Source organism: Equus przewalskii, chromosome 32, assembly GCF_037783145.1.
Source record: "Equus przewalskii isolate Varuska chromosome 32, EquPr2, whole genome shotgun sequence".
NCBI lineage: Eukaryota > Metazoa > Chordata > Mammalia > Perissodactyla > Equidae > Equus > Equus przewalskii.
In genome coordinates, this window is record NC_091862.1 from 1,000,386 (window position 1) to 1,026,829 (window position 26,444).

A 26,444-nucleotide genomic window follows, 5' to 3' on the forward strand; every position below is an offset into this window, starting at 1 on the left:
TGTTCTATCGGGCAGAGCTAGGGCTGTCTGTACTCTAGCTCCTCAGTTCCTTGACCAACTCACATTCAATGACCTCTTCCTCTAGCCCACTGTGGTCACTCCTTGGTTCACCCTGTAGGCCTTGTTATCATCAGTATCAGTATAACCTCTGAAATCTCGATTTTGGGCAGGTTATTCTTGTGCAATCATTTCCTGTCCTTCTGGTTAACCACCTGTAGACCCCCGAAGACGGCCACTCTTCAATCTAGTTGGAATCTCCAATTCATTCACCTTTTGCGCTAATAGCCCTCTTGCTTTCTTCCTTGTTCAGCTTAGATTTCATGGCCCATCATTATAATCACTGCCTTACAAACACACTCCAAATTCCTTCACCCCTCTTCCTCATCTGGGAAAAACCCTTCCTGCACAAACCCCATCATCTACTCTATCCTAGCCTGAATTCAAGTAGCTAAACTTGACTGAGAACATTGCAAAACCAGACTGACTGGTTTCACTTTAAATTCATGACCACAAGTCTCCAGGGGGCAGATTGCTTGGGATCCTAGAAACTTTGCTTTCCTACTCTTCACATCCCTCTCCTCCAACTTCCTATGTTCCTCTCTGCTCCTCCTCACTGTCAGCCGATGATCTCACTTCATATTTCATTACGGAAAGAAAAAGTATCACAGGAAAATCCTTCAAGTTTTTCATCACCAAATCTCTAAACCTACTTGCATCTGCAGCCACCTCTTTTCTGTCCAGTGAATGGATTATACTTCTTCCCATCAAAGGCTTATCCCAACCGGATGTTGCTTCCTTGCCTTCTTGAGGGCCGCCTCCGGGCAGCAAGCTCCTCTTCCTCCTGCACCATGATTTTCCCCCTTCTACTGAGTCATTCTTGTCAGCATGCAAACATGCTCTAGTGTCTCCCATTTTAAAAACAACCACCCACCTCTCCAGCTACCTCAGTCTTTCTCTATTACTCTTTATAATCAAACTTCTCTCTATTCTCTGGCTCCCATTCCCCGATTCCCATTTCTTCCTTATCGACTTCAATCTAGCTTCTGAAACTGCCACTCCACTGAAACAGCTTCAAACAATTAAGATTGCTAATTACCCCCAAACTGCTAAATACAAGGGACCTGTCTCTGTCTTCCTCACACTCAACTTCTCAATCAACACAGTTGACAGCTCCCTCTTTCTGAAACTCTCTATCCACTCAGCTTACAATACTTGACACTTAATTTTCTTCCTTTTCCTCTTCTTATTTCCATGACTGTCTCTGGACTTCTTGGTCTTGCGTCTTTTTCTTACCTTTATCTACATATTCTAAGTGGTCTCATGTAGTTTTACGGCTTTTTCTCTTCACCACTGTATTGCCAGTGCCTAACTCAGGGTCTAACTTAATGAACAATAAGATAGTATTTGATGAATGAATGAATAAATGATTCCTTGTATTTCTCTCACCCAACAGTTCTTAGTTCATAGTTGGTTTCCATAAACTATTTGTGAAATAATTGAATGGACATTACTGTTGTTAAAAAACAAAATTCCGCTGAGTAAATTTGAAGATCTAATTGGCTTTATTAGGTGATTCATGAATCTGGCATCATCCCATCTAGCACCTGGAAGGCACTGTGAGTTGTACGAAATGGACAGTTTTTATATTATAGGAAAAAGGGTGGGGCAAGGGAGCTATTCACAAAAGAAAAGAAAGGGTTATTTTTATGACAGGTCATCTCTTTTGGGGGGGAAGGGAACTGGCAAGGGTTTTATTACGCAGATTGCCTCTTCTTCCTCTGGGGGAGGGCATGGAGAGGGCCCAGGTGCCAGATGAAGTCATTGGTGCTGAGCAGAAAATTCCACACTGGTCGATGAAGATGACATTTCTAGGTTTGTGTCATGGTCTTTAGCACAAGTGACACTGTGTGGGGCCTGTGGTTTTCTTTTGAACATTCTCATCCTACAAATGAGGAATTGGAGGGTCAGAGAGATTGAATAATTTACCCCTGGTCACACAGCTAATAAGTGGCATAGCTAGTATTCAAAACAAAGTCTTAACTCCCAATCTTTGTTCTCACCATTCCATTATACTGCCTCTCTCTCTATTTCATCCCTAACCCCTAGAATCTGCTTTCATTTACCCTATTCTCAGGCCAAACCAGAATGATTTTTGTACCTCAACACACCTCCCATTTTCCCACCTCTCAGTCTTTTTCGGACTTGAAACCCTATTTCCATTTCCAATTGTACATTTATCTGTAGTTGTCCTACTAGTCTCTTCTTGCTTTTCAAATTCTTTGTCAACCTTAAAATCTTAAATTTTCTAGTTGCAAGTGAATGTTCTCCCGCCAAAACAATCAAGTACACTTGTATATTTGTACCCTATTCTTTCAATGTTGAAACTGCCTACAGGCAGGAAGTGTAATCCACATGGTGCCTCCTAAATATCCTGCCTTCTTGCATGTTGAAAGGCTGAAGTCTCTGTTGAGTTGTAGTGAAGAGTTTTAAATTTGTATTTGACCTACAGACAGAATTCCCAAGGGAGATGAGTAGAACCAAATAACTGAAAAAATATATATATTTAACCTTAAACTCTATCCAGAGAATCTGTTGGAGGGCCCTGATCTGTTAGGAAAATTTGGGGCAAAAATGTCGATTCTTCTTGGTGGGTTCAGATGGGCCATTTCTTCAGTACTCTTGCTAGGGAAATGGGCAGCTAGTCTGATTGAGGTTGTGAGAGAAAGCAAACTGGGAGCAGTTTGGAAGTCTCAAGTTGTTGGTGATGCCGCCACTAATCTGACACCAGTGGGAAAGTCAGGAAAGGGTGGGCTGGGAGAGTCAAAGCAGGTCATTTGTATTACTGTGATGAGCTAGAAATCCCTGTATTTGATCTTTCCAAACCTTTGTCTGATGAGTGTAAGCAAAAAGAATGAATGAAAAGGAAGCCACGGTGTACACTAAATCCAAGAACATTATCTATTGCCTGAAACAAGTCATCGACACTCTCAGATAAGGTGTCTGCTGAGAGGTCAACTTTGACAAATTTCCAGCATCCTTGTCGTCTCATTACAGCCATCTGCCATGTGTTCTTTTAACGTTCAGTTCCTAACTTTTAAAAAAAAATTCTTGATGAAGTCCTAGAAGGGACTAGGTGAAGCCTAAGAACTAGGATTAATAATAACACAGCTCGTATTTTCTTGGTGGCTTTTGTGGGCCTACCATTGTACTATGCCCTTCACAATAATCCTGGAGACTTAGGATTTCTCCCCGCTTTACAGGTGAGAAAAGAGGTAACTGATTTGCCAAGGCTGTGCGGAGTCAGAATCCGTATGGTCCCCAAGTGTCCTGCGGCCACTGCCACGTGTCTTTCAGCCCCGGGAAGGCTTCCACGCAGCCTCCTCACACCTCTCCTCCTCCCCCCGCGCTCACTCTCTCACTGTCTTTGGTGGAAGCTGCTGCGTCAATTACATTCCGACACACAGAATCCTAAACATGCAAGTTGCATTTCAGCTACTTTTACATTTTAAGATTTCGGCACGCACTGAGGCGGATGTGGATAAACTTTGCAAATGACAGCCGCTGAGGGTGTCTCTGGAAGGTACTCGTCCCAAGGCAGGTGGTTCAGGAGCTCCAGGGGGCGGGAGGCCGCGAGCTGAGAACAAAGGCGGGCGAGGGGCGGCGACTGAGGACCTGGAGCGCGAGGAAACGGGCCAGGGCCCTCAAGACCCGCAGCGACACAGCCACCGGGGGTGGGGGGGACCCCCAGGAGGAGTGGGCGGAGGAGGAGAAGAACCCCCCCCGGGAAGAGACCCCCCGAGAGGGAGGGGGCGGAGGAGGAGACGCCCCCAGGAGGGAGGGGGCGGAGGAGGGGACCCTCTGGAAGGAAGGGAGCCCCGGGAGGCAGGGGCGGGGGTGCGGACCCTCAGGAGGGCGAGGGCGGAGAGAGGGACCCCCGGAGGGGCGGGGCGGGGCGGGCACCGCGGGGCGCGGTGGGAGGAGAGGCTGACGTGCGGAGGGCCGGGCCGGGGGCGCGGGGAGGGGGCGGCGGCGAGCGCGCCGAGCGGCGGCGGCTGCGGGCCGGGGCGGGGCTGGGGGCCGAGGGGAGAGGCGGGAGGTGGGGCCGCGGAGGGAGCGCGCCGGGCGCGGCGGCGGGGATCGCGCGGGGCTGGGGAGCGGCCGGCGGGCGCGGCCGAGGGCGGCGGGCAGCAGGGCCGAGGGCGCGGAGCGCGGCGGGCGGCGGGCGCGGGGGCCGGGCGGGCGCGGAGGGCCGAGCGGGGACCGGGGGCGGGCGCGCCGAGCCGCCCGCGTGCTGCTTCCGCCCGGGGCGGCGCGAGGCGGCGCGCTGGCGGCGGCCATGGCGGTGGCGGCGGCGCTGGCGGGCCGCGGGGCGCGCGGAGGCAGGGGCCGGCCCCCGGGCGGCGGGCGGGCGGAGGGGGCGGGGCCCGGGCGGCGGGCGGCCCGCGCGGCGGCTGCGGCGGCGGCGGCGGCGGCGGCGGCCGGGACGAGGCGGCGGCGGCGGCGGAGGCGGCGGCGCGGGGCGCTCGGGCTGATGGCGGCGGCGGCCGGCCCCGGGACGGCGCTGTCCCCGCGGCCGTGCGACAGCGACCCGGCCACCCCCGGCGCGCAGTCCCCGAAGGTGAGGCGGCGCCGCTCGGCGGGCCGGGGCGCGGGCGGGGGCGCGCCGTGAGGACGCGCGCCGGCGGCCCCGGGGCGAGGCCGAGGGCCCGGGTCAGCGCCGCCGTGCGCCCGCGTCCGGGGCCCGAGCGCGAAGGAAGCAGCCACTTCCCGGGAGGGAGCGTCCGTCCTAGGTCCTCCTCGGCCGAGGGCCGGTGTGGCCGCCGCGGGGAGAGCCGAGCTCCCCCGGGAGGAGCGGGGCCGGCGGCCCGAGCCTCGTTCCCGCGCAGCCACCCCGCAGCCCTGCCCAACTGTAGCCAAACTTTAGGGAAACTGCGGGGCTGCGGGCTTCGGACGGCGGCGAGGACGGGGGTCCCCGAGGCCGAGCGGCGCCGGCAGGGCTGGCTTGGGGCAGCCTCCGGGCGCGCACTGGCCCCGAGCTCGGGCAGGGGCGGGAGAGAGACCCTGCGGCTCCGGCCGCGAGTGTGGACTGGCCCAGCCACCGGGTGAGCCTCGGCGCCTCTGCGTGCCCGGGGCCGGAGGCGGACGGCGGGCGCACCTGTGCCTCGGGTTCGGCCACCGGCCGGTCCTAACACACGCTTCGGTCTCAGTGCCGCGGCCCCGGGCGAACTCTGTGAACCTAGTGTGTCCCTTCGTATGTTAGGGGAGATCGCCGGGAAACGGTCAGCCGCCAGTGTTCACTTTATGCAATAACGCATTTACCTAGAATTTGTAGCGCCCAGTTCTAAACGGTACAGGTCAAACTGTAGTTTCAGCTTTTTAAAGGACTTTTAACTTTCTGTCCCTTTTTGAGTGTCGGTTTTTTTGCCAAGGGAAATGTACTTAAACAAATCGATCTAGAAATCCTTACAATGCTCAGAAGGAGGTAAAATAGAAGCAAATGACGCTTGAATGCTTAGAAGGCGTTATGCCTGAAGTATGGGATATGAGATGTTTCACTTGTGATACTTACGGTTAAATGTAAATTTCGGGGGAATAGATTTAGAGTGCTCTCCATCTCCTACCTAGTTGCTTGTCTCAACAGGAATAGACAGAGCTCTTTAATTGAACGCTTATTTTATAAGAACTGAGAAGGGAATATTCTGTATATTTTACTGTTTGGGAAAGAAACAGTAAATTCCTAACAGCTGGAGCCATTGGAAACTTTCTAAGTGTCATCATAATCATACTAACTTTTATTGGGCCTTTAATTGTTTGCTAGGCCTTGCTCTAAGTCCTTCCCATTTATTAACTCATTTAATCCTTGCATTAGCTAAGTATTATGGACACTATTAACGTTTCAGTTTTACAGATAGGGAGCAGCTCACAGAGGATAACCACCCGGCTAGTGAAGGGTAGTGCCCAGTAAGAACCTAGGCCGTACAGCTGTGGCATGCCTGACCAATATACCTTACTGTCTCTTTATATTATTCTGGAGGATTGCTTTCCTTTTAATGTGTAGCGAGAGGACTGTGGTATTTAGCAAAATTGTATTAATCTTAGAAAGCTACATTACCTTGACTTGAAAAAAAAATCTGTTTTTTTTAGGCCTTATATTCGTTAAGCCTTATCTAATTATTATGTGAATAAATCAGTTTCGTAACATATGATACCTCATTCGTTTCCTGAATATTATTGTCATATAATGGATAATGTCACTTAAAAAAATTCTGAGCCTCTTATTTAAGAGGAAGGTGTGTATTGCTTATTAGGATATATATTTTTGCTAAATTTTTGCAATGTAAGGAAAAGAAATTAACAGGATTGGTAAGCTGTTCGTAGTTCTTGTGTGACCTCTTTTTACAAGGATATACGTATCTAAGGTAGCCAATTAGAATAGTCCTATAAAGCAGCTCTAAGTTGCCTTAAACACTAAATGGTCCACACTTCCCCCAGCTGAGGTAGGAGGGTTGGCTTTAAGTTTATAGAGGGTTTCAGCAGTTCAGTGTGTTTATTTAAAGAGGAAGGCATTTTAACTTTAGTTAGTAAGAAATCAAAAGTAGATTTAGATTTACAGGTTAATTGAAAATTTTCTTATTTTGATTGTATTGAAGATCAGTTTTCAGTTATTTCCAGGTCTTGCCCATGCCAAATTCTTGTCCCATTTTAATTGTAATAGAAAGTTAACAGTTGCATAATCAGTTGTCCTTAGAAAGCCTTTAAGTTGAGCTTGTTAGCAAGTCTGGGAAGATACATAATCATTCTTTTCATATGTATGATTCTTTTATTTTTTGACTCTTTTAAATGTGTAGGATGACAATGAAGATAATTCAAATGATGGAACCCAGCCATCCAAAAGGAGGCGAATGGGCTCAGGAGATAGCTCTAGGAGTTGTGAAACTTCAAGTCAAGACCTTGGGTACTGTTATTTTATTGCTTAATAATGTTTTTTGTGGTATGTTTCTCTTCTCTGCATTAGCTTCCTCCTCCCCTCCCCCTAGCCCTGGCCAAGGCAGTTATTGAAAATTGTAGAATATTTTTGTCTTGTGTTACAGTGTGACACCAAAGTTGCTTTTGTTACTCAGTGCCATTAAAAAAATTTTACACATGAAATTCACCAATTTAACTATTTTTAAGTGTGTAATTCAGTGGCATTAATTACATTCACAGTGCTGTGTAGCCATTACCACTATCCATTTCCAAAACTTTGTCACGACTGCGAACAGAAACTCCATAACCATTAAGGAATAAAAATTCCCATTTTCCCCCTTTCCCAGCCCCTGGCAACCACCATGCTACTTTCTGTCATGAATTTGCCTATTCTAGGTACCTCTCATAAGTGGAATTGTATAATACTCGTCCTTTTGTGTCTTGCTTGTTTCAGCTAGCATAATTTCTTCAAAGTTCATCCGTGTTGTAACATGTATTAGAATTGCTTTCCTCTTCAAGGCTGACCTAATACTCCATTTTATGGCACGATTTGTTTCTCCATTCATCTGTTGATGGGCACTTGGGTTGTTTGCACCTTTTGGCTGTTGTGAATAATGCTGCTATGAACATTGGTGCATAAATACCTATTCAGAGTCTTTTCACTTCCTTTGAAAAGAAAAAGAAGTGAAATAGCTAGATCATATGGTAATTCTATATTTAGCTTTTTGAGGAACAGCCAAACTTTTGTACAGTGGATGCTCCATTTTATATCCCCACCAGCAATGCACCAAGTTTCCAGTTTTTTCATATCCTTACCAATTTGTTATTTTCCATTGTTTGTTTTTTTTTTTGATGATAGCCATTCTAAACAAAAAGTGTGAAATATGAATAATGACTAGTGATGTTGAACATTTTTTCATGTGCTTATTGGCCATTTGTATATCTTTTTTGGAGAAATATCTATTCAAGTTTTTTGCCCATTTTTATGGGTTGGTTTTTTGTTGTTGAGTTGTAGAAATTCTTTGTATATTCTAGATATTAATCCCGTATCAGATCTATGATTTTCAAATATTTTCTCTTATTCTGTGGATTGTTGTTTCACTCTGTTGATAGTGTCCTTTATGCACAAAATTTTTGGTTTTGCTGAAGTCCAAATTGTGTATTTTTTTTGTTGTCGCCCATCTTGCTTTTAGTGTCATATCTAGAATTCATTGCCAAATCTGATATCATGAAAATTCACCCCTATGTTTTCTAAGAGTTTTCTAGTTTTAGCTCTTATGTTTATGTCTTTGATCCCATTTTGAGTTAATTTTGGAATATGAAATAAGGTAAGAGTCCTCTTACCTTATTTCATTAGTGTTTGGATATCCAATTTCCCAGCACGATTTTTGAGAGAACTGTTCTTTTTGTCATTACTTTTAATTGGGTACATGCATAAAATAGTGCCACATTTCTGCCTCTTTTGTCCGTTGATGAAATTTAGAGGTTGAATTGGCCTGGGTCCAGAAATCTGTACTCTCTGCTACTCAGTATTCGGATTGATCTGCAGTGCACCGGCACCATCAAACTAAGTCCATTCTTTGCTTTTGGGTTTGTGGAGTCTATGAGAACAAATAATTATGGTTTATAGTTCAATTCATTGAGAAATAGGTTTTTAGAGTTCTGTTTTCACAGCTGTTTGAGACACACTGCACAGCAGATGGGGACCAGAAGTTCATCACTTTACACCTTGGGCACATGGAGTAGTGGCTATGGGTGTTAAGCCCAAGCAATAGAATTCAGAACTGATATTACCGCTCTGTTTTGGCCTTACAGATCTCTTAAGCTAAAAAATGCCTTTGTTCCTAACAATTGTGAGTCTTTGTTTTTTGTGGTCTATATAAAATGTTATTTCTGTTGAACTTTTTTGTTTTGGTATTCCAGATGGTGGTTTCTTTTTCTTCTACCTGTTTTATAATTTTCTTTGATAACTCATGAAATCATGGGACCTTTTTCGTATTGCAAAGTCATAGAAGAGTGACTGAGAATTTAAATAAAGTACTTTTTCCAAATTCTTAAAAATAAATATTCTCAAAAAAAATCCTTAACAATAAAAGTGATTAAAATTTAAGAAAAGCCACATTTAAGGCATAATATATATTTCTGTGCTTAGCTTTAGCTACTATCCAGCAGAAAATTTGATAGAGTACAAATGGCCACCTGATGAAACAGGAGAATACTATATGCTTCAAGAACAAGTCAGTGAATATTTGGGTGTGACCTCCTTTAAACGGAAATATCCAGGTATTAAGTCTTAGTTTGTGTAACAGACTAAATCTAACTTTTAACTAATAGTATTTCTTTTTTGATAGATTGTCACCTTCTGAATATTTGAGTATGGATTATTTATAATATATTTTGTGTCCGTCTGCCGGCTGATTTTCATTTACTGATATCATCCAATATCTCCCTCTACTGCCAATTTGTTCTTTCACCTTGTAAACTTATTTAGAAGCAAAATGAGGAAGATGAAAGTCCTGGGGAAAATTTTAGGAAAAATCATTTTCAGTCCACATGAACCAGTGTTGATTCTTTAGTGGTGTTCCTTGACCTTAGGAATAGAGTAGCTTTGTAAGCTGTGTCTGAATCTGAGAAAGGCCGTACTTCATCAGCCACTGTGGGACAGTTATTTATGTTACCCTCTTGCTGTGGATTATTCTGTTTTCAATTTTATTTTAACTTTTATTTCTTGAATTTGTAAGATTTTTTGTGTAGTCTCTTTAATAATATTTGGAATACGTAGCGAGAAGTACTTTTGTAAATCCATAAAGATTTTAACTTTCTAAAAATTTTAAAAAGTTTTTTAAGCCTTTGAAAGTTTTACAAATGCCTAATATTACAAATGCAAAAGACTATTTTTAATAGTCTTTTATTCTTTTTTTTGGAGATTTAGAGCGACGAGATTTGTCTCATAAGGAGAAACTGTACCTGAGGGAGCTAAACGTCATCACCGAAACTCAGTGCACTCTGGGTAATTAATTCTTTGAATGTGAACTTGGAAAGCTGAACATTTATGGGGTGATGCTCGATGAGTATTTTGTCTCCTTTTCACAAAATTAATGAAATAGACTGAATTATTTAAATACTAAATTGTTTACTTCATTTTTGATAGTTTAAATGCAAAGGAGAATGATATATTTTATAGCAATATCATTTTCTAATGGCTTTCACAGAAGTGTCAAAGTGTGTGTTTTTTGTGCAAAATTTGTACAGTACTTTTTAAAAGTATTGATCCTTATCTCTTAAAAGGCGTGTTTTGCTCAATTTTTAGTTCTGTATGATTGTCTCTGTGCTTTATTTGTAATTTTCCTTTCATAAACATTTTAATGCAACATGGTTACTTTTTAATACAAAACCATGGGAGTTCATTCATCTCGGCAATTGATACAATCTGATAACTATCAGTTTTGAAAATTACCTATATGACGTGTGTGTATGTGTGTGATGCTTTTGGTGAAATTGGAATCCCCGCTGTAGTATTTCTAGGGTCCTGAATTTGAAGACTAAGAGCTACCGCATATTGAAGAAGTCTGTTTTTCTCATCGAGTATCCTGTGTTAATTGCCAGTAGTTAACCTGCATCATTGTTTACAGTTGTTTCTAATAAAGGGATATATGTTTATAGTACATAGAATCTTAAAAAAATACATTTGATTGAAAAATTTATTTCTTTCCTTTTGTAACTTTGGTAATTTATTTCTTTGTAATTGTTTGACTTTATGACTATTTTTTTATTGTTTTCGAGTGTATTAAAATATTTTGCTTTGGCTATTGGAAAATCTTTTAAATATATAGAGTAGTTTGAAGAAAAAGCAAATTTTGAGAAGTGATTTTATTCACTTATCCTTAAAGTAGCCTCTTTACCTTTTTTTTTGGTCTAAAATAGGTTTAACAGCACTGCGCAGCGATGAAGTGATCGATTTAATGATAAAGGAATATCCAGCCAAACATGCTGAGTATTCTGTTATTCTGCAAGAAAAAGAACGTCAGCGAATTACAGATCATTATAAAGAGTATTCTGTAAGTATTGAGCTGACTGGCAACTTTTATTTGGTTTGGGGAGAATGACATTTTGTAAGGTTACCTGTGACTTCCAACTCTAGTATTTTTATTTCAGCAAATGCAGCAACAGAATACGCAGAAGGTCGAAGCCAGCAAAGTGCCTGAGTACATTAAGAAAGCTGCCAAAAAAGCAGCCGAGTTTAACAGCAACCTGAACCGGGAGCGGATGGAAGAAAGAAGAGCTTATTTTGACCTTCAGACTCACGTAGGACGGCTTAAATTTATTAGTCCCTGACGCTCCCTTACTGCAGAGTTCTCGATGCCTCCTTTGTTGTTGTTGCTGTTCGTACCAGCAACGTGTACTTTTCTTCCCTAGAACTTAAAATATCACTTTTAATGTTGTGCCTGATAATACTCAATTCGCGTGTGTGTATGAGTTTGTCTTCTGCTTTGTGGTTGATGTTCTACTGAATGAGACTGATAGCTGCATAGTGTACTTGCCGTGTCTCTCAAGGGCTGTTGTAAGAGATTTCCATGTTCATTCATTCACTTCTCACAGTTACCGTCTGGGGTTGAAACTAGTGTTAGTTCCGTTTCATAGATGAGGAAGTTGGCTTCAGAGGTTTTATAAGTTGCTCAGGTCACGTGGCTCTTAAGTGGTGAGCAGACACACTGCCTTTCCTCAGAGACGAGGACCTTGGTAAAGAGCCAGACAGAACTCGCTTGTGGACCTACACACACCACCGTCCGCTGGGTTATAGCTGCTGACGTCTCTTGTATTTTTAGCTCTTTTGGGGAGGAGCACAGTGGACAACAAGAGGGATTATTTCCCCAAAACCTTGATTGCTAGCGTGGAATCAGTTTTGTATTTCTTTTCATCTTAACCCAGGTCATCCAGGTGCCTCAAGGGAAGTACAAAGTGTTACCGACAGAGCGAACCAAGGTCAGTTCTTACCCAGTGGCCCTCATCCCCGGACAGTTCCAGGAATATTACAAAAGGTATTCAGTGGTTGCATGTCCCGTCAGTATTGGCTGTTGGTGAGGGACTTCCGAGCCTTGGGTAGTTGGCTCCTAATAGTTCTTAGCTCTGTAAATATTACCATAAGGTGTTGGATAAGATTTGTGTCAATATTCTCTATCTTCTGTGATTCTGTGGCGGAGGGCACCCTCCTGCCAGAATCTGAACATCTGCTGGCTCGGCCTGGGCAGTCCGTCTCCCTGTGCGCCTGTCTCTGTTTCTGCGGACAGGTGCCAGGCTCTCCAGCACCTCACTCCTCGGAGTATGGTCCATGGCCCAGCAGCACTGGCCCCACTTGGAAGCTTGTTGGAAATGCAGGCTCTCAGGCACAACCCCGATGTGCTGAGTCAGAATCTGCATTTTCACAGGTGCCTGCCTGATTCATGTGCAGACACAGGTTTGGGGAGCACTGGCTTAGCCTGCAGAGGATATGCAGGGAGGAGCAGAGGGGCTCCCAGGTGGGCTTGGCCACCTGGTTCCTCCACTCACACCCTGCGCTGGCCTGGCTGCTGCTCCCACTCTGTGTAGCAGGAATGCTGTTAGCTCTTATTCTCAGCCTGGTCATAACTGAAAACAGGGCTAACAGGGTCATTTGGTTTCAAAATCTCAGCTTTTACTTCAGCGTTAAACCCTGCGTTAAGATAGAGAATATTCTTCAAAGAAGAGGATTTAAAATAGTGTACAGGATCATATTATTTGAAAGTCAAATTCAAGCCATGGGTCAGCAAATTTTCTTTTTTTTTATTTTGGGGTCAGCACATTATTGCAATGATGGGCAGTGTTCCAACTCCTTTGCTTTCTGGTGGCTGTCTTAGTTGAGGGAGGTGCAGACCCACTGTCCGCTCCTGAGCACAGGTGCAGAGGGCACTGCTGCCTGGGCGCTCCTGTGGGTGAGGACTGTGAACGTTGTCAGCTGGCTGTGTGCCATCTGACCTGGGGAAGGGGCTGCCAATCCCTGGTTTAGGATAATATAGATGATTAAATTTGCTAGAATACAGGCTTCATGAATTGGTTTAAAATAACTTATTACTGAAAATTTTGTTTCTTAAGTAATATCATGTACCATGCACTGCTGTGATTTATGTGTGTTAGTTTGTTGAATTCTCATGTCCGTTCTGTGAGGTTGACTCTTAGCATCATAGCATTTCACACGGGAGCGGTGCCAGCACACAACAAGCAGTGACAGCTGGGAGAGTAGGGCAGGTGGAGGTGATCAGGCAGCCTGGATTTTGTGCATGATTTTATATTGCCACAGTTTCACCCTTGTCTGCTGACTTGTTTTTTTCTTTTTTGGGTTGAGGGTAAAAGAGAAACATTATCTTTTTTGGGGGAGTGGTGAGGAAGATTGGCCCTGAGCTAACATCTGTTGCCAGTTTTCCTCTTTTTACTTGAGGATGGTTGTCCCTGAGCTAACATCTGTGCCAGTCTTCGTCTCTTTTATATGTGGGACGTGGCCACAGCATGGCTTGATGAGCGGTATGTAGGTCCGTGCCCAGGATCTGACCCTGCAAACCCCGGGCCACTGAAGCGGAGCATGCAAACTCAACCAGTATGCCACCAGGCCGGCCTCTATTATCTTTTGATAATATGAATCAACAGCATAGTGTACACTAAGTCTGGTGAAAAAAATGTTTAGGTTTTTTATTTATTACTTGTCCCTACTTGAACACCAAGATGAAAAATTATTTATTACTTCTAATCATTTTTCAGAAGTATTTGGAGTTAATTGAGAAGATCAAGGCTATCTTCATAGCTCAAAGATTAAGCCATTCCTATTTAGTAATAAAGGAAAGCTGAAATGGTCTTTCTGAACTTCAGGTACTCCCCGGATGAGCTGCGGTATCTACCGTTGAACACGGCGCTGTACGAGCCCCCTCTGGACCCTGAGCTGCCTGCTCTAGACAGCGATGGTGACTCAGACGACGCTGAAGATGGTCGAGGTGACGAGAAACGGAAAAATAAAGGCACTTCGGTAAGAACGTCTCTGGTAGGAGGGCGCTCCTTTCCTTTGAAGCTTTGCTTGTTGCTTTCCTGGAGTGTCGCATTGAACTTGCATCACTGCCCCCTATGGAAAAGGGACAGTCGTGTGTAATTTTCAGAAAGGTTTCATCAAGAGAAGTTCGTTTTTTTTTCTTTCTGCTTTTTCTCTCCAAATCCCCCCAGTGCATAGTTGTGTATTTTAGTTGTGGGTCCTAGTTGTGAAGAGAAGCTCTCGATTGTGTGCGTGGATGCAGACAAGCCGTGCCTGGCCTCTGGCATGGTTGTTTTTAAAGGGGCTCCTTGTGATCACAAGCCGGTTAGGCAGGGGCACCAAACACCTTTATAGTCAACTCTCTTGATTCCGGAGAGCACACTAACTTGTACTCGTATTGCTTAATTAGTAATCTTAGGCTTCCTCTAGGAAAATGTAAAGGTTACTAGTATGTTGTGCTATTAGTTAGGTTTTCCTGTATGACTTTTCTTTGTAACAAAATGCGATTGCTAGACAGTGGGGAAGTTGGTGTGCTCTCTAGAAGTGAAGGAGAACAAAAAACGAGATGGTTGAGGGTTCTCATTTTCTTAGCACTGCATGTTGAGCAACTGGTCCTGTCGAAACTTCTCACTGTAGCCAGCCTGAACCTGGGGACGCAGCCACTCCATGGGCAGCCCATTTCTTTGTCACCAACAGCTGCTAAGACATGTTTAATGATACATGGTGCATAAAATACAATGCCGTTGAAGTACTAATGTGATGATACCACTGACTCCTGGCATTGGTGAGAGGCGGGCTGTGGTGTGGTGAGGGTGTGATGGCATTGGGGTTCTCCCATGCTGCTAGTAGGAGTGTGAATTCATCCAGCATTTCAGGAAAGCATTTTGACAGTATATACCAAGAGTTTTCACTTCTGTAGAATTTGACCTAGCAAATACACTAGTGGAATTTATTTGAAGAACCTAGTCAGATGCTGACAAAGTTTAATTAGAAAAAACGTGCCTTGGAATATTAACAGTATTTTTTTTTTCTTTTGGTGAGGAAGATTGTGCCTGAGCTAACATCTGTGCCAATCTTGCTGTGTTTTGTATGTGGGATGCTGCCACAGCCTGGCTTGATAAGCAGTGTGTAGGTCCATGCCCAGGATCTGAACCTGTGAACCCTGGGCTGCTTAAGCAGAATGTGAACTTAAACACTACACCATTAGGCTGGCCCCATTAACAATATTTTGTGTGTGTGTGTGTGAGGAAGATTGGCTCTGAGCTAAATATCTGTTGCCAATTTTCCTCTTTTTGCTTGAGGAAGATTGTTGCTGAGCTAACGTGTGTGCCAGTCTTCCTCTATTTTGTGTGGGGTGTTGCCACGGCATTTCTTGACCAGCAGTGCTAGATCTGCACCCAGGATCCAAACCTGCAAACCCTGGACCACCAAAGCAGAGCATGCGAGCTCAACTACTACACCACTGGGCCGGCCCCGACAGTATTTTTTATAGTGGAAATTAGAAATAAACCTAACATCCACAATGAATGATATATTAAATTTACCTGATAGAAATGCAGTTCAAAGAATGTTTAATGGTGTGATAAAATGCACGTAACGCTTAAAAATATTGAAACACATGCACACACACACATAATCCAGTTTTGTGTTTTAGAAAGTGAGGGCGCGTGTCTAGATAGGCTCTGTATGTGGTGTGCGATGTGTGAGTCTGGTGTCTCTATGTGTGCAAACATGCATCTAGAAAAAAGAAAAAAGAGATCACGTTCATGTTCCAGTAGCTGACGCAGAATGTTTATCAGGGTGGTTATGGATAACCTTGTTTTTTCATTTATAATTTCCATAATTTATATAAGTATAACATTTTTATTCTAATTAGAAAATTTTAAAAAAGGAAGAATTAGAATATCAGATATCAAATTCCTAAACTTTGAACATCTAAACTATGTCAGATGCTGTTGTAAGTACTCTGCAGTATTGGCCCCTACGTAGTTGAACGTTATGAAAACACAAGCGTGTACTTGAAGAACTTCTTTAATGACCTTTATTGCTCAATGAAAATACCCACACTTGTTTAAAACAGTTTATTTTTTAAATAGTATTTTTGTATGGAACAAATATGTTTCCTTGCGACATGGCAAAATGATGTTGAAGCTGTGTGGTGTAATAATAGCTGAAGCAGATAATTCTGCTTCCATTGACTGAAGTCAGAAAACACAGTTGATGAAGGTACTTGCTGATAGAAATGGAGTTAGCTTTATCTTATAAGGTACTTACAAGATGGATAAATGATTTGTAACATGGCTTATTTTAGTCTCCACTGGAAAAAGTTTTCCTATACTTAGAATTATCTTTATTTTTAAATTGATGGACCTTTAAACCTTTCTTTGAATATTTTCTGTAGTTTTCAAAATTCAGACTCAGATTTCCGTGAATTCCAAGGAATCTCTGTTTGTGCCGTTGACCTGCAGGACAGCTCCTCTGGCAACGTGTCCGAGGGGGAAGGCCTTCCCGACAGCCAGGAGGAGCCTCTCCAGGGAAAACCGAGATCCAAGGACAAAGGTGCCGCCCCAAGAAAAGATGCTTCCAAGCGTTCTGTACTGTCCAAGTCAGTGCCTGGGTACAAGGTAGAAGAGAAAAGCCCCTGACTCAGCTTCCTTCCTGACCAGCTCTCTCCCTGAAATGTTTTAACTTTGAATTTCAAAGTGGTGGAGCTCCTGCCTGCTGCCCTTCGCTGGCTGTCCCTCTGTGGTGTGTGCCCTTTGTCAGCTTCTTTCTTTTTTGCTTTATCTTCCTGGTGGCTTTTCTGTCACTTTTGGCCATGGTTTAGCTTCTGTTTTCTGTATATGTACAAATTGTAAGAGAATCTTTTTTCTCTTCTTAATAGTAACCAGGCAAATAGGATTTTTTAAAAAATTATTTCACAGGCAGAACTTCATACTTTGTTTTGTCAGAGTAAAGGTCATAATTATCTGACATTTTAAATATCCTAGTATTTAGTATAGACATGCTGAGCTGTAAAGCATGGGTGGATATACTGTCACACTATGTTGCATTTTTGTAGTGCCTTTCATTAAGAAAGATATGGGTTTAATCTGAGAATTATTTGATCCATTTGCCAAATTCGGCTAACCCTGCAACAGAAAATAGTAAAATTTGTTATTTACATTGTGGCGATTTTTAGCTTAACCTTGGCACATAGCCCACACAATTCTATGATAAGATTTGTACATTATTTAGCGAGGTAATTTGGCTTAGATTTGTTAACTTTTTGATCTGGGAATTCTTAGAGTGAGATAGTATGTTATCAGGAATATTGGTATTTCTACTGTTTGCTCCTGCTGTCTGCCCTTTCCCCTTCGGAGGGTTAGGGGAGAGGTGAGTAGCCTTAGATATGGGGATTTAGGAATATCACATAAGGAGTGGAATTGGCGGCACATTTTGTGTTTTGGATGGTAGTAGTAAAATACACAGTTACTTTGGTCTGGAATGGGTCAGAATATGCTTTCTGTTGTGGTTGTGAAGGTGTTTTGAAGGAGCGTTTTAGAGTAAGGTGAAGAAGTTGTGCCAACTGGCGTTGTAAACGGCTTATTGGCCGTCAGAACTGGGGTTGCGGTAGGTCATCCAGGAGGACGGGGTCAGGTGAGCTGCTGCCAGCTTCCCTGGCAGCCTGACCAGAACCCTGGTCACGGTTCGTTTACCTTTCTTTTCCTGAAATAAAAAAGCGACTTAAGTTAGTGTATTCCGTATTTCATTAGAAAATGCCTTTATGTAATCAACTTAAAAATACATGTTTTTTCAGCCTATGGCAAGCGAATCTCAAGCTGCATTCAGCAAGTTAGCTTCAATAGGCTGCAGCCATGTGGTTTTTGTACTTGTTTTTACATATATAGCTTGTCTAATTTTTTAAACTAAAGATTTAAATTAATGCTTAATAATTCAAAGCAGATGAACTCCAAAGATTAAATTTTGGAAAGTTAACCTGGTGCGTCTGCTACACAGTGTGCTACAGGTCTGATAAGAGCTTCATAAGGGGGTGGCAGCTCAAAGCATACCATCAGTGTTAAGTAGACCTTTCAAACAATAAGCCTGGATTAATTATGGGTTAAAAAAAAGAATATTGAAATAAGTGTTTTAATAGAGGCTGAAAATGAAGAAGCATTCAATACTATGATTGATTTATTGTAGAAGAAATCATATAGATTAACCTAAATTGATAGTACTCAAAGGAGTGTAATATGCAAAATAAGCATTTTGTAATCTTCTGTGAACATTTTTAGTACCTAAAAATGTTTCAGGTATTTCAAAGTTTGGAACAACCAGTATCTAGACTTAACACATTAATGTGAACATGTTTATTAAAAGTTAACCTCTCTGTGAAAAGTATTAATAAGCCAAGATGTGCCTAAGTATTAGGGTACTTCAACCTGAAGGCGTGTGTAGAAATGTGTTTTAAAGTATGGGAGTTAAGAAAAATGGCAATGTGTCTGATGACTTGCTTGATAAGAATCACTAGTCTTGCCCTTGATTTGTAGGACAGTATTGTTTAGGTTACATTAACCTGAAATTAAAGCATAATTGTTAGGATTCAGGCCTATATTACAAGTATGTCATTAAATTTTATAGTATATTAGTGCTACCATATCACTTATCTTTGGTTATTTTTCAAGCAGGAAAATAAGTATATTATGAGCCTTTTATTTGAGATACTGAGAACTATTAGAATGAGTATTTTAATTGTCTTGTCAATAGTGAAACTCTGATGTTGTTGCAGTTATGCGAAGTAAAACTGACTGTCCCTGTCAGACATACATAGGGTTCCGTTGCATTAATCTTCAGGAGAGTTCTGCACACTGTTCCCTTCTTCCTCCGTCGAGTGTGCAGTGCACTGAGAGACTGGCTTCCCAGCGCAGTTATCTGCTCTGTAGAGTGCTGGCGTGAGCGCTGTGGCTTCCTAGTGAGTCCAGAGTGCGTGAATGAACACAGCGTTTGGTATGGAGCTGTGGCCTCCTCCTAGAGAATGCTACAAAGCTCTGTCTCTGTCTCTCTCTCTCCCTTCTCCACCCCTGTCTCTCCCTCTTTTCATCAAGATGAAGACTGTTGGGTAAGAAAAATTTTAAGTGGTTTAACCAAACATGATTTTAAGTTTAGAAGTAAATCTGGAATTTTCTTGGTGTCCTTTTAATCATAGGTGTTTAATGTATATTTTAATGATTGTAGAACTTGAACTGCTCTAGAATGTGAATGACTAGCCCTGTGTTTTATTCCTTTTGACTTTTGTAAAGGATCTCCTATAAGGAGTTCTTTTTTTAGAATTTAATATTGTGTGGTTACTTCCTTGACTTTAGTGAAAGATACTAGAGTACTTAGTATGCCAGTATCTAACTTAAACTACAATATTAGATAAGTATATCTTTTACATTCAGTACAGGTACTATAACCAAAAGATATTTCTTATTTGATGGATGGCGAGGTTGCTTTTTGCTGTATATTATGGCAGTTACAGATTTGATCGTATCTGAACCAGAATTTGGATCATGAAAGTGCACTTGCTAGCTATTTTTTATTTAGGTATAGGAAAACACAATGAGAACCTTATGCTTAGAATGTAGCAGGAACAAGAGGGTAACGCACTGCAAGACTTAAAAGGTTTGAGCATGTGACACTATCCTTTTGTGGGGGAGCAGGGTAGAAAGGTATACATACGTACAGGAGATGTAGAATAGCTCACAGTACAGTTTTATATGTATGTTTTAACTTCTATGATATTTATTATTTTGTAGAGACATTTGTGATTGTTTAGAGTAATTGTTTTTATTATATTTATGTATAAGGTTGACTTTTTTAAATAAATAAGCCAAAAATTCTTTTTGAATGCCTCTGTCATCTTTTGCAAAGAAAGATAATTTAAAGAATAAAAAACTTAAAGAATTAAGAACGACTTGTTTAGACTAACAGGTTTGGAAGGTGGCAGTGAGACCGTTCAGAGCCGGAAGGCCGTAGACAAAGTTGGAGTTTCCTTTATGCTCCTCTTTGGTTCAGTAACTTAGGAAAAAGAAATCTAAGATGCATTTGGCTGGGTTGGAATAAAACAGAAATATAATCTATTTAAAATAATTTTTCTCCCAGTTCATATATAAATATGTCCCCAGCCCCCATTTCATACTTGGCCCATGCTTGCTCTCCTTTTTCTCCCACTGACCTTATGTATTCATACAGTGGGAGTGAGCATCGCATCGTCATGGTCAAGCCTGTGGTGTTGGAGTGCTCTCCCCCCAGTGATTGCAGGTGCACTGAACCTTTCCTTCTTTGTCCTTTTCCAAGTGTTGCCAAGTGTGTTTAAAGCTAAATGCCTTCATTGGATTAAGCGTGTTTTTAGTCTGGAAAATGAATAGTACTCAAAATGTAAGAGTGTTTGTGTATTTATTCAGTGATAATTTTTTTTGCTTGTCTGAAAAATTTTTTATGTTTTGTATCTCATACTGAATGCATTTTCCCATGTAGGCTCTGTTATTAATTTATTAGATACGCAAAGGGATTCATCACACAGCTCGGTTTTCCACACACATTTATGCATGACAGTGTATGCATGAGACATCTTTCAACTAAACATGTGAAAACATTGATTTTGTAACTTAGATTTTATAGATCTAGTTTTACAACTTTGGAAAGTGTCAGTTTTTAAACAAAATCACTATATAAGCTGCTTAAAACTGAGTCTTTTTTTAATAGTAAGCTAACTTACATGCAATAGTCATTTGTCCGTAGCTTTTGTCTTCCAATTAATAGTGCAGTTTGACATTGTATTTAGTCTTCCCTTCCGGTTCATTATGGAGATCTTACTGTGCATGTGGGGAGTGTAGAATTCGACATTTAATCCTGACATGAGACCATGCAGTTGAGAAAATTTAAAGTCAAATGTAAGGCTTTAGTCAGTAGGCCATTATGTGTTGAAAGCAGACTCATGTCAAGTTATGTCTTTCAAAAAGGTCCTCCTTAGCAAGTTACCAAAAGTAAAGATAAGGCATATACAGTAACAGAATTCCTTTTGAACCCATAGTAAGTTCTTCTGGCATGAATTTATAGCCCTCTTCTACCTTCCAGCCAAAGGTCATTCCAAATGCTCTATGTGGAATTTGTCTCAAGGGTAAGGAGACCAACAAGAAAGGGAAGGCTGAGTCACTTATCCACTGCTCCCAGTGTGATAACAGTGGTAAGTATCGGCATATGTTCTTAACGTTTAACCACTGTCTGTGTTAAAAAATCCAAAAACTAGGGTTTTTAGTTGTCAGATAGACTTGAACCAAAGAATCATCAGGTATATGGGGTAACTTGTAAGGCATAGACAACCTCGATGTATTTTCTTCTACCATGTATTTTCAGTTCTCTTTGGCTATTAAACATTGTATCCCTTCTTGAGAAATCCCAAAACAAACTAGCTTTTTATTATGCCATATTAAGTTACAAATTCTTGTGTGAAATTCTACTAATATTGGTTTTGGTTTAGGCCATCCTTCTTGCCTGGATATGACCATGGAGCTTGTTTCTATGATTAAGACCTACCCATGGCAATGTATGGAATGTAAAACTTGCATTATATGTGGACAACCCCACCATGAAGAAGAAATGATGTTCTGTGATGTGTGTGACAGAGGTTATCATACTTTTTGTGTGGGCCTTGGTGCTATTCCATCAGGTAAAGGTGAAAAAAGGACCATTATCTTTGAGTGAATGGACTCTCCCAGCATTGTTATACGGCTGCATCAACACCATAATGACATGAAGGACCTGTAGACCCTTCTGTTCACAAGACAAGACCAACGCTGTGATTACCTAGATCATGTCCACCTGCTTTTCATCCCTAGACACCCCAACTCAAGGACACATGAGATGTCAGAGCACCTAGTCTAAGTTTTGGAAATAGAGCTCAATGTACAGAATGAGCCAGTGTTTTCCCAATGAAATAGCTAAAGCAACAGCATCAATTTGTTTCAAAGCCTTGATTTTATTTTTGTCGTCTATTTAGAAACTTAACAAAATGACTGTTATGCCTTTATACATATTAAACCAGATTTCTATAAATCGAGGCAGCTTGCAAATTCCAGAGAACTTCAGAATGAACACAGGATCGAAGAATAAATCACAGTAATCTAAAACATTACACACATAATTGTGTAATTTGAGAACTTATTTGCATAGTTAATACTGTATAATACTTTATATAAAGTATATGCCTGGAACTAAGTTTCCTGGGAATCGTTAAGAAGCAAGCAACTTAAGTTCTGTAGTAATTCAGATCAAGTACGTAGTGCAGATTATCAGTGTGCTGTCAGATACTCGTAAGTTTTAAAGTGCTGTGTCGGCATAGTACGCCAGAACCTGCGAGGATGCTGTTAGATACACAGCTGCCTGTGAGCAGCGGAGAGAAAGGCTGAAAATAAACCAAACTCAAGAACAGGTTTTATATTTGGATTTGTACTGAACTTAAGTGTGACAGTGTTTGAATTTCAGAAAGAATTATCGTGATGTTTTGAAGGTCCCTTTTATCACATTGCTTCTCCCACCATGTCTCCCTCCACCACTTATACTCAATTTCACATGGGGTTGATTACCCTGATCATCTGAAGGGAAGTTTACATTTTTCTCCTGATTTTAAGGAGCTCATTAGTGCCCTTCCCACCACAAATCCACAGAGGACTATCATTAGTGATAACTAAGAAAGGAGAGCTAAATGGGTTTAAAATTCAGTGCTACAAAATTAAATTTCATTTTATATTAACTAACAATTTTTCTCCTAGGTCGCTGGATTTGTGACTGTTGTCAGCGAGCCCCCCCAACACCCAGGAAAGTGGGCAGAAGGGGGAAAAACAGCAAAGAGGGATAAAATAACTTTTTGACCTCAATATTGTAATACGCATTTAAATGAACTATTTGGTGCCAATTTATTTACAACATTCTCATTTTTATTCCAATAAAAGATTTTTTTGAAATTAACTATTTGCTTAAAATCTGCAAGTTGATTTATTTCTGTTATAAGCTACTCTCATGTAGAGAAAGAGTTCATCTTCCAAAAGGTTTTTATATCTTAGTACTTTGCCTCTCAGAAATTCAGTGGAAATATTAGACAGCTTAATTGAAATACTTAACTATTCTTCTATTAGCCTGAAAGTTACTTTTATTTTTATGAAATTTTCCTAATCTGTATTGTTTCTGGGCTACCATAGGTAGCATAACAAAGTTATTTAATAACGGAAGAATTTTAATAAATAGGTAGCCCAAGATGTTACCATTACAAATGACCTGATGAGATTGGTGCAGGTGATTTTAGAACCGTCCTTAACTGGACCTGCCTGCCAGGAAGTCCCGTTTAGGCAGGAGGTACCGTTCCTGCTTGCGGTGTAGGCCTGGGGCGTCCGTCCACGCTCAGGCAAGTATGAAGAAACCTTTACATTTCAGACTTGGTTTTACTAACTCTTCAAAGCCTACACCGTCTAACTTCATTTAGAATCGCTAGAGGAAATCATAAAGCTATTAGCCTTTTAATGTGAGCAAACTGCATGAAAGGTTGCTTTATTTTGATTTCTTTTATATACACCTACATTACTGCAATAATCTTTTTAGTCACCTGGCAAACTAATCAAAACTGGAGTTTGAACATTTTATTTTTCATACTCCTTTTCTAGGAACTTTGATCTTTAAATGAAAACAGACACCATGCCGCGGCTCTTGCTACTTTGGGGTAACTGAGGTAGCAATGGCATGGCTTTACGTCACCAGCACATCACCAGGGGAGAGCAGCTAGTTCACAGCGAACCGCAATCAACTTCACAGGTTAAGGTATTACACTCCAGAGTATGTGCAGTGAAATCAAAACAGAATTTCAAGTACCAGCTTCAAAATACTAATTAGTATTGTCCAGAGCACGGACTCCTCTTCCTGAGACGCATCTTCCGGAGCGTAAGCGTGCTTGTGACTCGGATCACTGCCGTCCGAGTAGGCGGCCTCGCCGAACGGGTGCTGTTCGACGGTGCGGTCGTAGTACACTTTCATCTCAAACTCGCTCTCGTGGTGAGACGGGTGTCCGTAGATCCCGATGCCCACGGGGCGCTGGAAGTGCGCTGGAATAAAGACGACGTCCTGGCCGCAGGTGACGGACTGCAGCTCGTAGTCGTCGAAGCTCGGGTGGAGCGTGCCGTCAGACACGTACAGGTCTGCGTCGCCCTTCAAGCTCTGCATCTGAAGAACTATCTTTCCCTCGTGATTTAACCTCAAATAGCTGTAATTCCCAGCTCCTATCTGACCCTGAACGACGTGCAGAAGGACCCATTCTTCTGGAACTTGCTCCTCGTCAGAGGAGCTCACCGAGGACACAGCTTGAGACGCCAGCAGTAGGAGCAGCGCGCTCTTCCAGGGAGCCGCCATGATGCGCCCTAGCCCCGCGACCTCCACATCTGCGAGCGCTCTGCGGAGAAAGGAGAGGACACGCTCAGCACGCCCCTGGCACCGGGGCAACGCTGCGCTCAGGACAGGACAGTCCGCCCAAGCCAGCAGCCTGGGCTCAGACTTCGGGCGGGTCCAGGGCGACCTCTGCGGCCCGCTGCCCTCGCCCTCGGCCCAGGGAAGGGGAAGGGATGGGGAGGGAGGGGATGAGAAAGGGAGGGCAGAGGAGGGGGTAGGGATGCGTAGAGGAGGGGAGGGGAGGAGAGGATGAGAGAGGGAGGGGAGAGGAGGGGGTAGGGATGCGTAGAAGAGGGGAGGGAAGGAGAGCATGGGGAGGGGATGAGAAGGGGAGGGGGTAGGGATGCGGAGCGGAGGGGAGGATGGGGAGGGGAGAGAAGAAGGAGGGCAGGGGGAGAGGATGGGAGGCCGTGCAGGGAGCGGCCCGCGCGGAGAGGGGCACGGAAGGCACGGCGCGGAGAGGAGGGCTAGCGGGCAGGCCGGGAGGGCAGCGCGGGCCGGGGAGGGCGGCTCCGGGGCTCCGCCGGGCGGGGAGGGGAGGGAAGGCCGGCCTCTCGCCTCCGACTCACCCCGCTCCCCGCAGGGCCCCGCGCCAGCAGCAGCGGGCCAGGCCGGCGGCCGCGCCAGAGCAGGCGGAAGTGAGGCGGCGCCCGGAAGTGACGCAGCGGCCCCAGCGAGGCCGCCCGGAAGTGGCGTGGCGATGGGAAGCGAGGCCTCTCTGGGAGCGACGGGCCTCCGGGCTCTCGCGAGAACGGCGAGAGGGGCGGGGGCGCTAAGAGACGGAGAGCTCGTAACCATGGCGACGGGACGGGGCGGGGCGCAGGCCCTACGCTCTCGGATGCTCACCTGACTGCGCATCCGCCTCGCAGGTCCCCAGGTGAGAGGCAGGAGCGCCCGAAGGAGCCTCGTCAGGGCACCTGTTCCCTGTCCTGTGTTCACCTGACTGAGCGTCCACCTCGCAGGTCCCCAGGTGAGAGGCAGGTGTGCCCGAGGGAGCCTCGTCCGGGCAACTGTTCCCTGTTCTCCTTTCCTCTTAAGAACATGGTATTTTTTTAAATGCTTCTAAAAGAGGTTTCAAGATGGAGTTGTATTTATATTCAGAATTTATTTTCTTAATTTAGAATATGGTGTTAAGAGGCACCCATTGGCGATTGAAAAGAGATTTCCCTAGGAAACATTATGTGCATTTTAGTGTCACACTTTTGTGTTGATTTCAATTCTTGTGTTTCATTTAGAACCTGCTGAATCACGTTTGTGGAAACAAGTGGCGTGTAAATATGAAAAACATGCAATGACCCTTGTGGCCATTTCTATAGAAGCTGAACTTTGTCAAGTAGTTACAAAACTTGTGGGTTGGTCAGGATGTAACGGAGATTGACATGTATTGGGTTAAAGAGTGTGTATGTTGCCACATTGACGTGGTACGTTTGCAGTCACTTATGGGTGCGTAAAACTGGCATGAGGATATATGGCTGATTACATTTTTGGGGTTGATTTGCCTGAAGTTGGGCGAAGCTGCATCCAGGTGGGTAGTGATGCACTGGTCTTGGGCTAATGATGGAGATGGCACTAGTGGGTCTCAACCCCTTCTCCTGCAGAAAGTATCTGGGTACAGGTCTGATACCCCCATGAAACTAGGCAGTTCCTGAGTGTAACTATGCATTTTATTTCTCTGTTAAGAATGCATATCAGACTGGAATACAAGAGAGTGGATACAACACAGGCATACATCTGGATCTGTTTTGAATCATTAAAAAAGGAAATGATTTTAAAACATCGGTATAACTCTTATTAGAAGTCAATGATTTGTGCTTACCTATTAAGACACAGGCACAAAAGTCAATCTGTGGCCTGTAAGTCAGTCTGGCCAACAGAAAGAGGGTATCAATTTTTTGTTGTTGTTGTTATTAAAGCAGCTAAATATAAAGAGTAGTATTACCTTTTAAAATGTTTAATAATTTAGGAAAGAACTTAAAGACAGACATACCTGGGT

General features: G+C 43.2%; 3 protein-coding genes and 1 long non-coding RNA gene across 41 annotated transcripts in view; 2 read left to right on the top strand and 2 right to left on the bottom strand.

The window, feature by feature from the left end:
- Window positions 1–1,539: 1,539 nt before the first annotated feature.
- On the bottom strand, window positions 1,540–3,994 carry LOC139080784 (uncharacterized). The gene is made up of 2 exons (XR_011535562.1): window positions 3,525–3,994; window positions 1,540–1,942 (listed from the first exon to the last, which is right to left on the bottom strand). It is a non-coding gene; the product is annotated as an uncharacterized lncRNA (long non-coding RNA).
- Window positions 3,418–22,987, top strand: PHF10 (PHD finger protein 10). 8 transcript variants are annotated; one of them, XM_070603063.1, is made up of 12 exons: window positions 3,418–3,580; window positions 6,849–6,955; window positions 9,119–9,249; window positions 9,893–9,976; window positions 10,891–11,024; window positions 11,122–11,271; window positions 11,896–12,005; window positions 13,843–13,996; window positions 16,465–16,620; window positions 21,098–21,206; window positions 21,501–21,689; window positions 22,792–22,987. In XM_070603063.1, the coding sequence occupies exons 2-12, from the start codon at window positions 6,903–6,905 to the stop codon at window positions 22,875–22,877; spliced, it is 1,356 nt and encodes a 451-aa protein (XP_070459164.1). In that variant the 5' UTR covers window positions 3,418–3,580; window positions 6,849–6,902; the 3' UTR covers window positions 22,878–22,987. The 8 variants fall into 8 exon arrangements, with proteins under 8 accessions (XP_070459164.1, XP_008528654.1, XP_070459167.1 ...); XM_008530432.2 differs by having other exon boundaries at window positions 9,899–9,976; XM_070603060.1 differs by lacking the exon at window positions 3,418–3,580 and adding an exon at window positions 4,459–4,618.
- C32H6orf120 (chromosome 32 C6orf120 homolog) lies at window positions 21,979–25,153 on the bottom strand. The gene is made up of 2 exons (XM_008530430.2): window positions 25,021–25,153; window positions 21,979–24,455 (listed from the first exon to the last, which is right to left on the bottom strand). Exon 2 carries the CDS (start codon window positions 24,413–24,415, stop codon window positions 23,861–23,863), a length of 555 nt encoding a protein of 184 aa, XP_008528652.1. The 5' UTR covers window positions 24,416–24,455; window positions 25,021–25,153; the 3' UTR covers window positions 21,979–23,860.
- Window positions 25,127–26,444, top strand: part of WDR27 (WD repeat domain 27) — a 213,997-nt gene continuing 212,679 nt past the window's right edge. For 11 of the 31 annotated variants that reach the window (XR_011535557.1, XR_011535542.1, XR_011535555.1 and 8 more), the window contains exon 1: window positions 25,146–25,421. The gene's annotated coding sequence lies outside the window, so the exon portion shown is untranslated. Of the gene's footprint in view, window positions 25,422–26,444 lie in introns of all 31 variants that reach the window. The other 20 variants (XR_011535545.1, XR_011535560.1, XR_011535548.1 and 17 more) reach the window with 5 other exon arrangements.

What these genes read in the sequence shown, in the direction of transcription:
- PHF10 (XM_070603060.1), top strand. Translation starts at nt 4,532, where the DNA reads ATGGCGGCGGCGGCCGGCCCCGGGACGGCGCTGTCCCCGCGGCCGTGC. An exon ending in TTCCAGGAATATTACAAAAG is followed by an intron (nt 12,006 to 13,842) that starts GTATTCAGTGGT and finishes TCTGAACTTCAG; the next exon opens with GTACTCCCCGGATGAGCTGC. An exon ending in AGTCAGTGCCTGGGTACAAG is followed by an intron (nt 16,621 to 21,097) that starts GTAGAAGAGAAA and finishes TCTACCTTCCAG; the next exon opens with CCAAAGGTCATTCCAAATGC.
- C32H6orf120 (XM_008530430.2), bottom strand. Translation starts at nt 24,415, where the DNA reads ATGGCGGCTCCCTGGAAGAGCGCGCTGCTCCTACTGCTGGCGTCTCAA.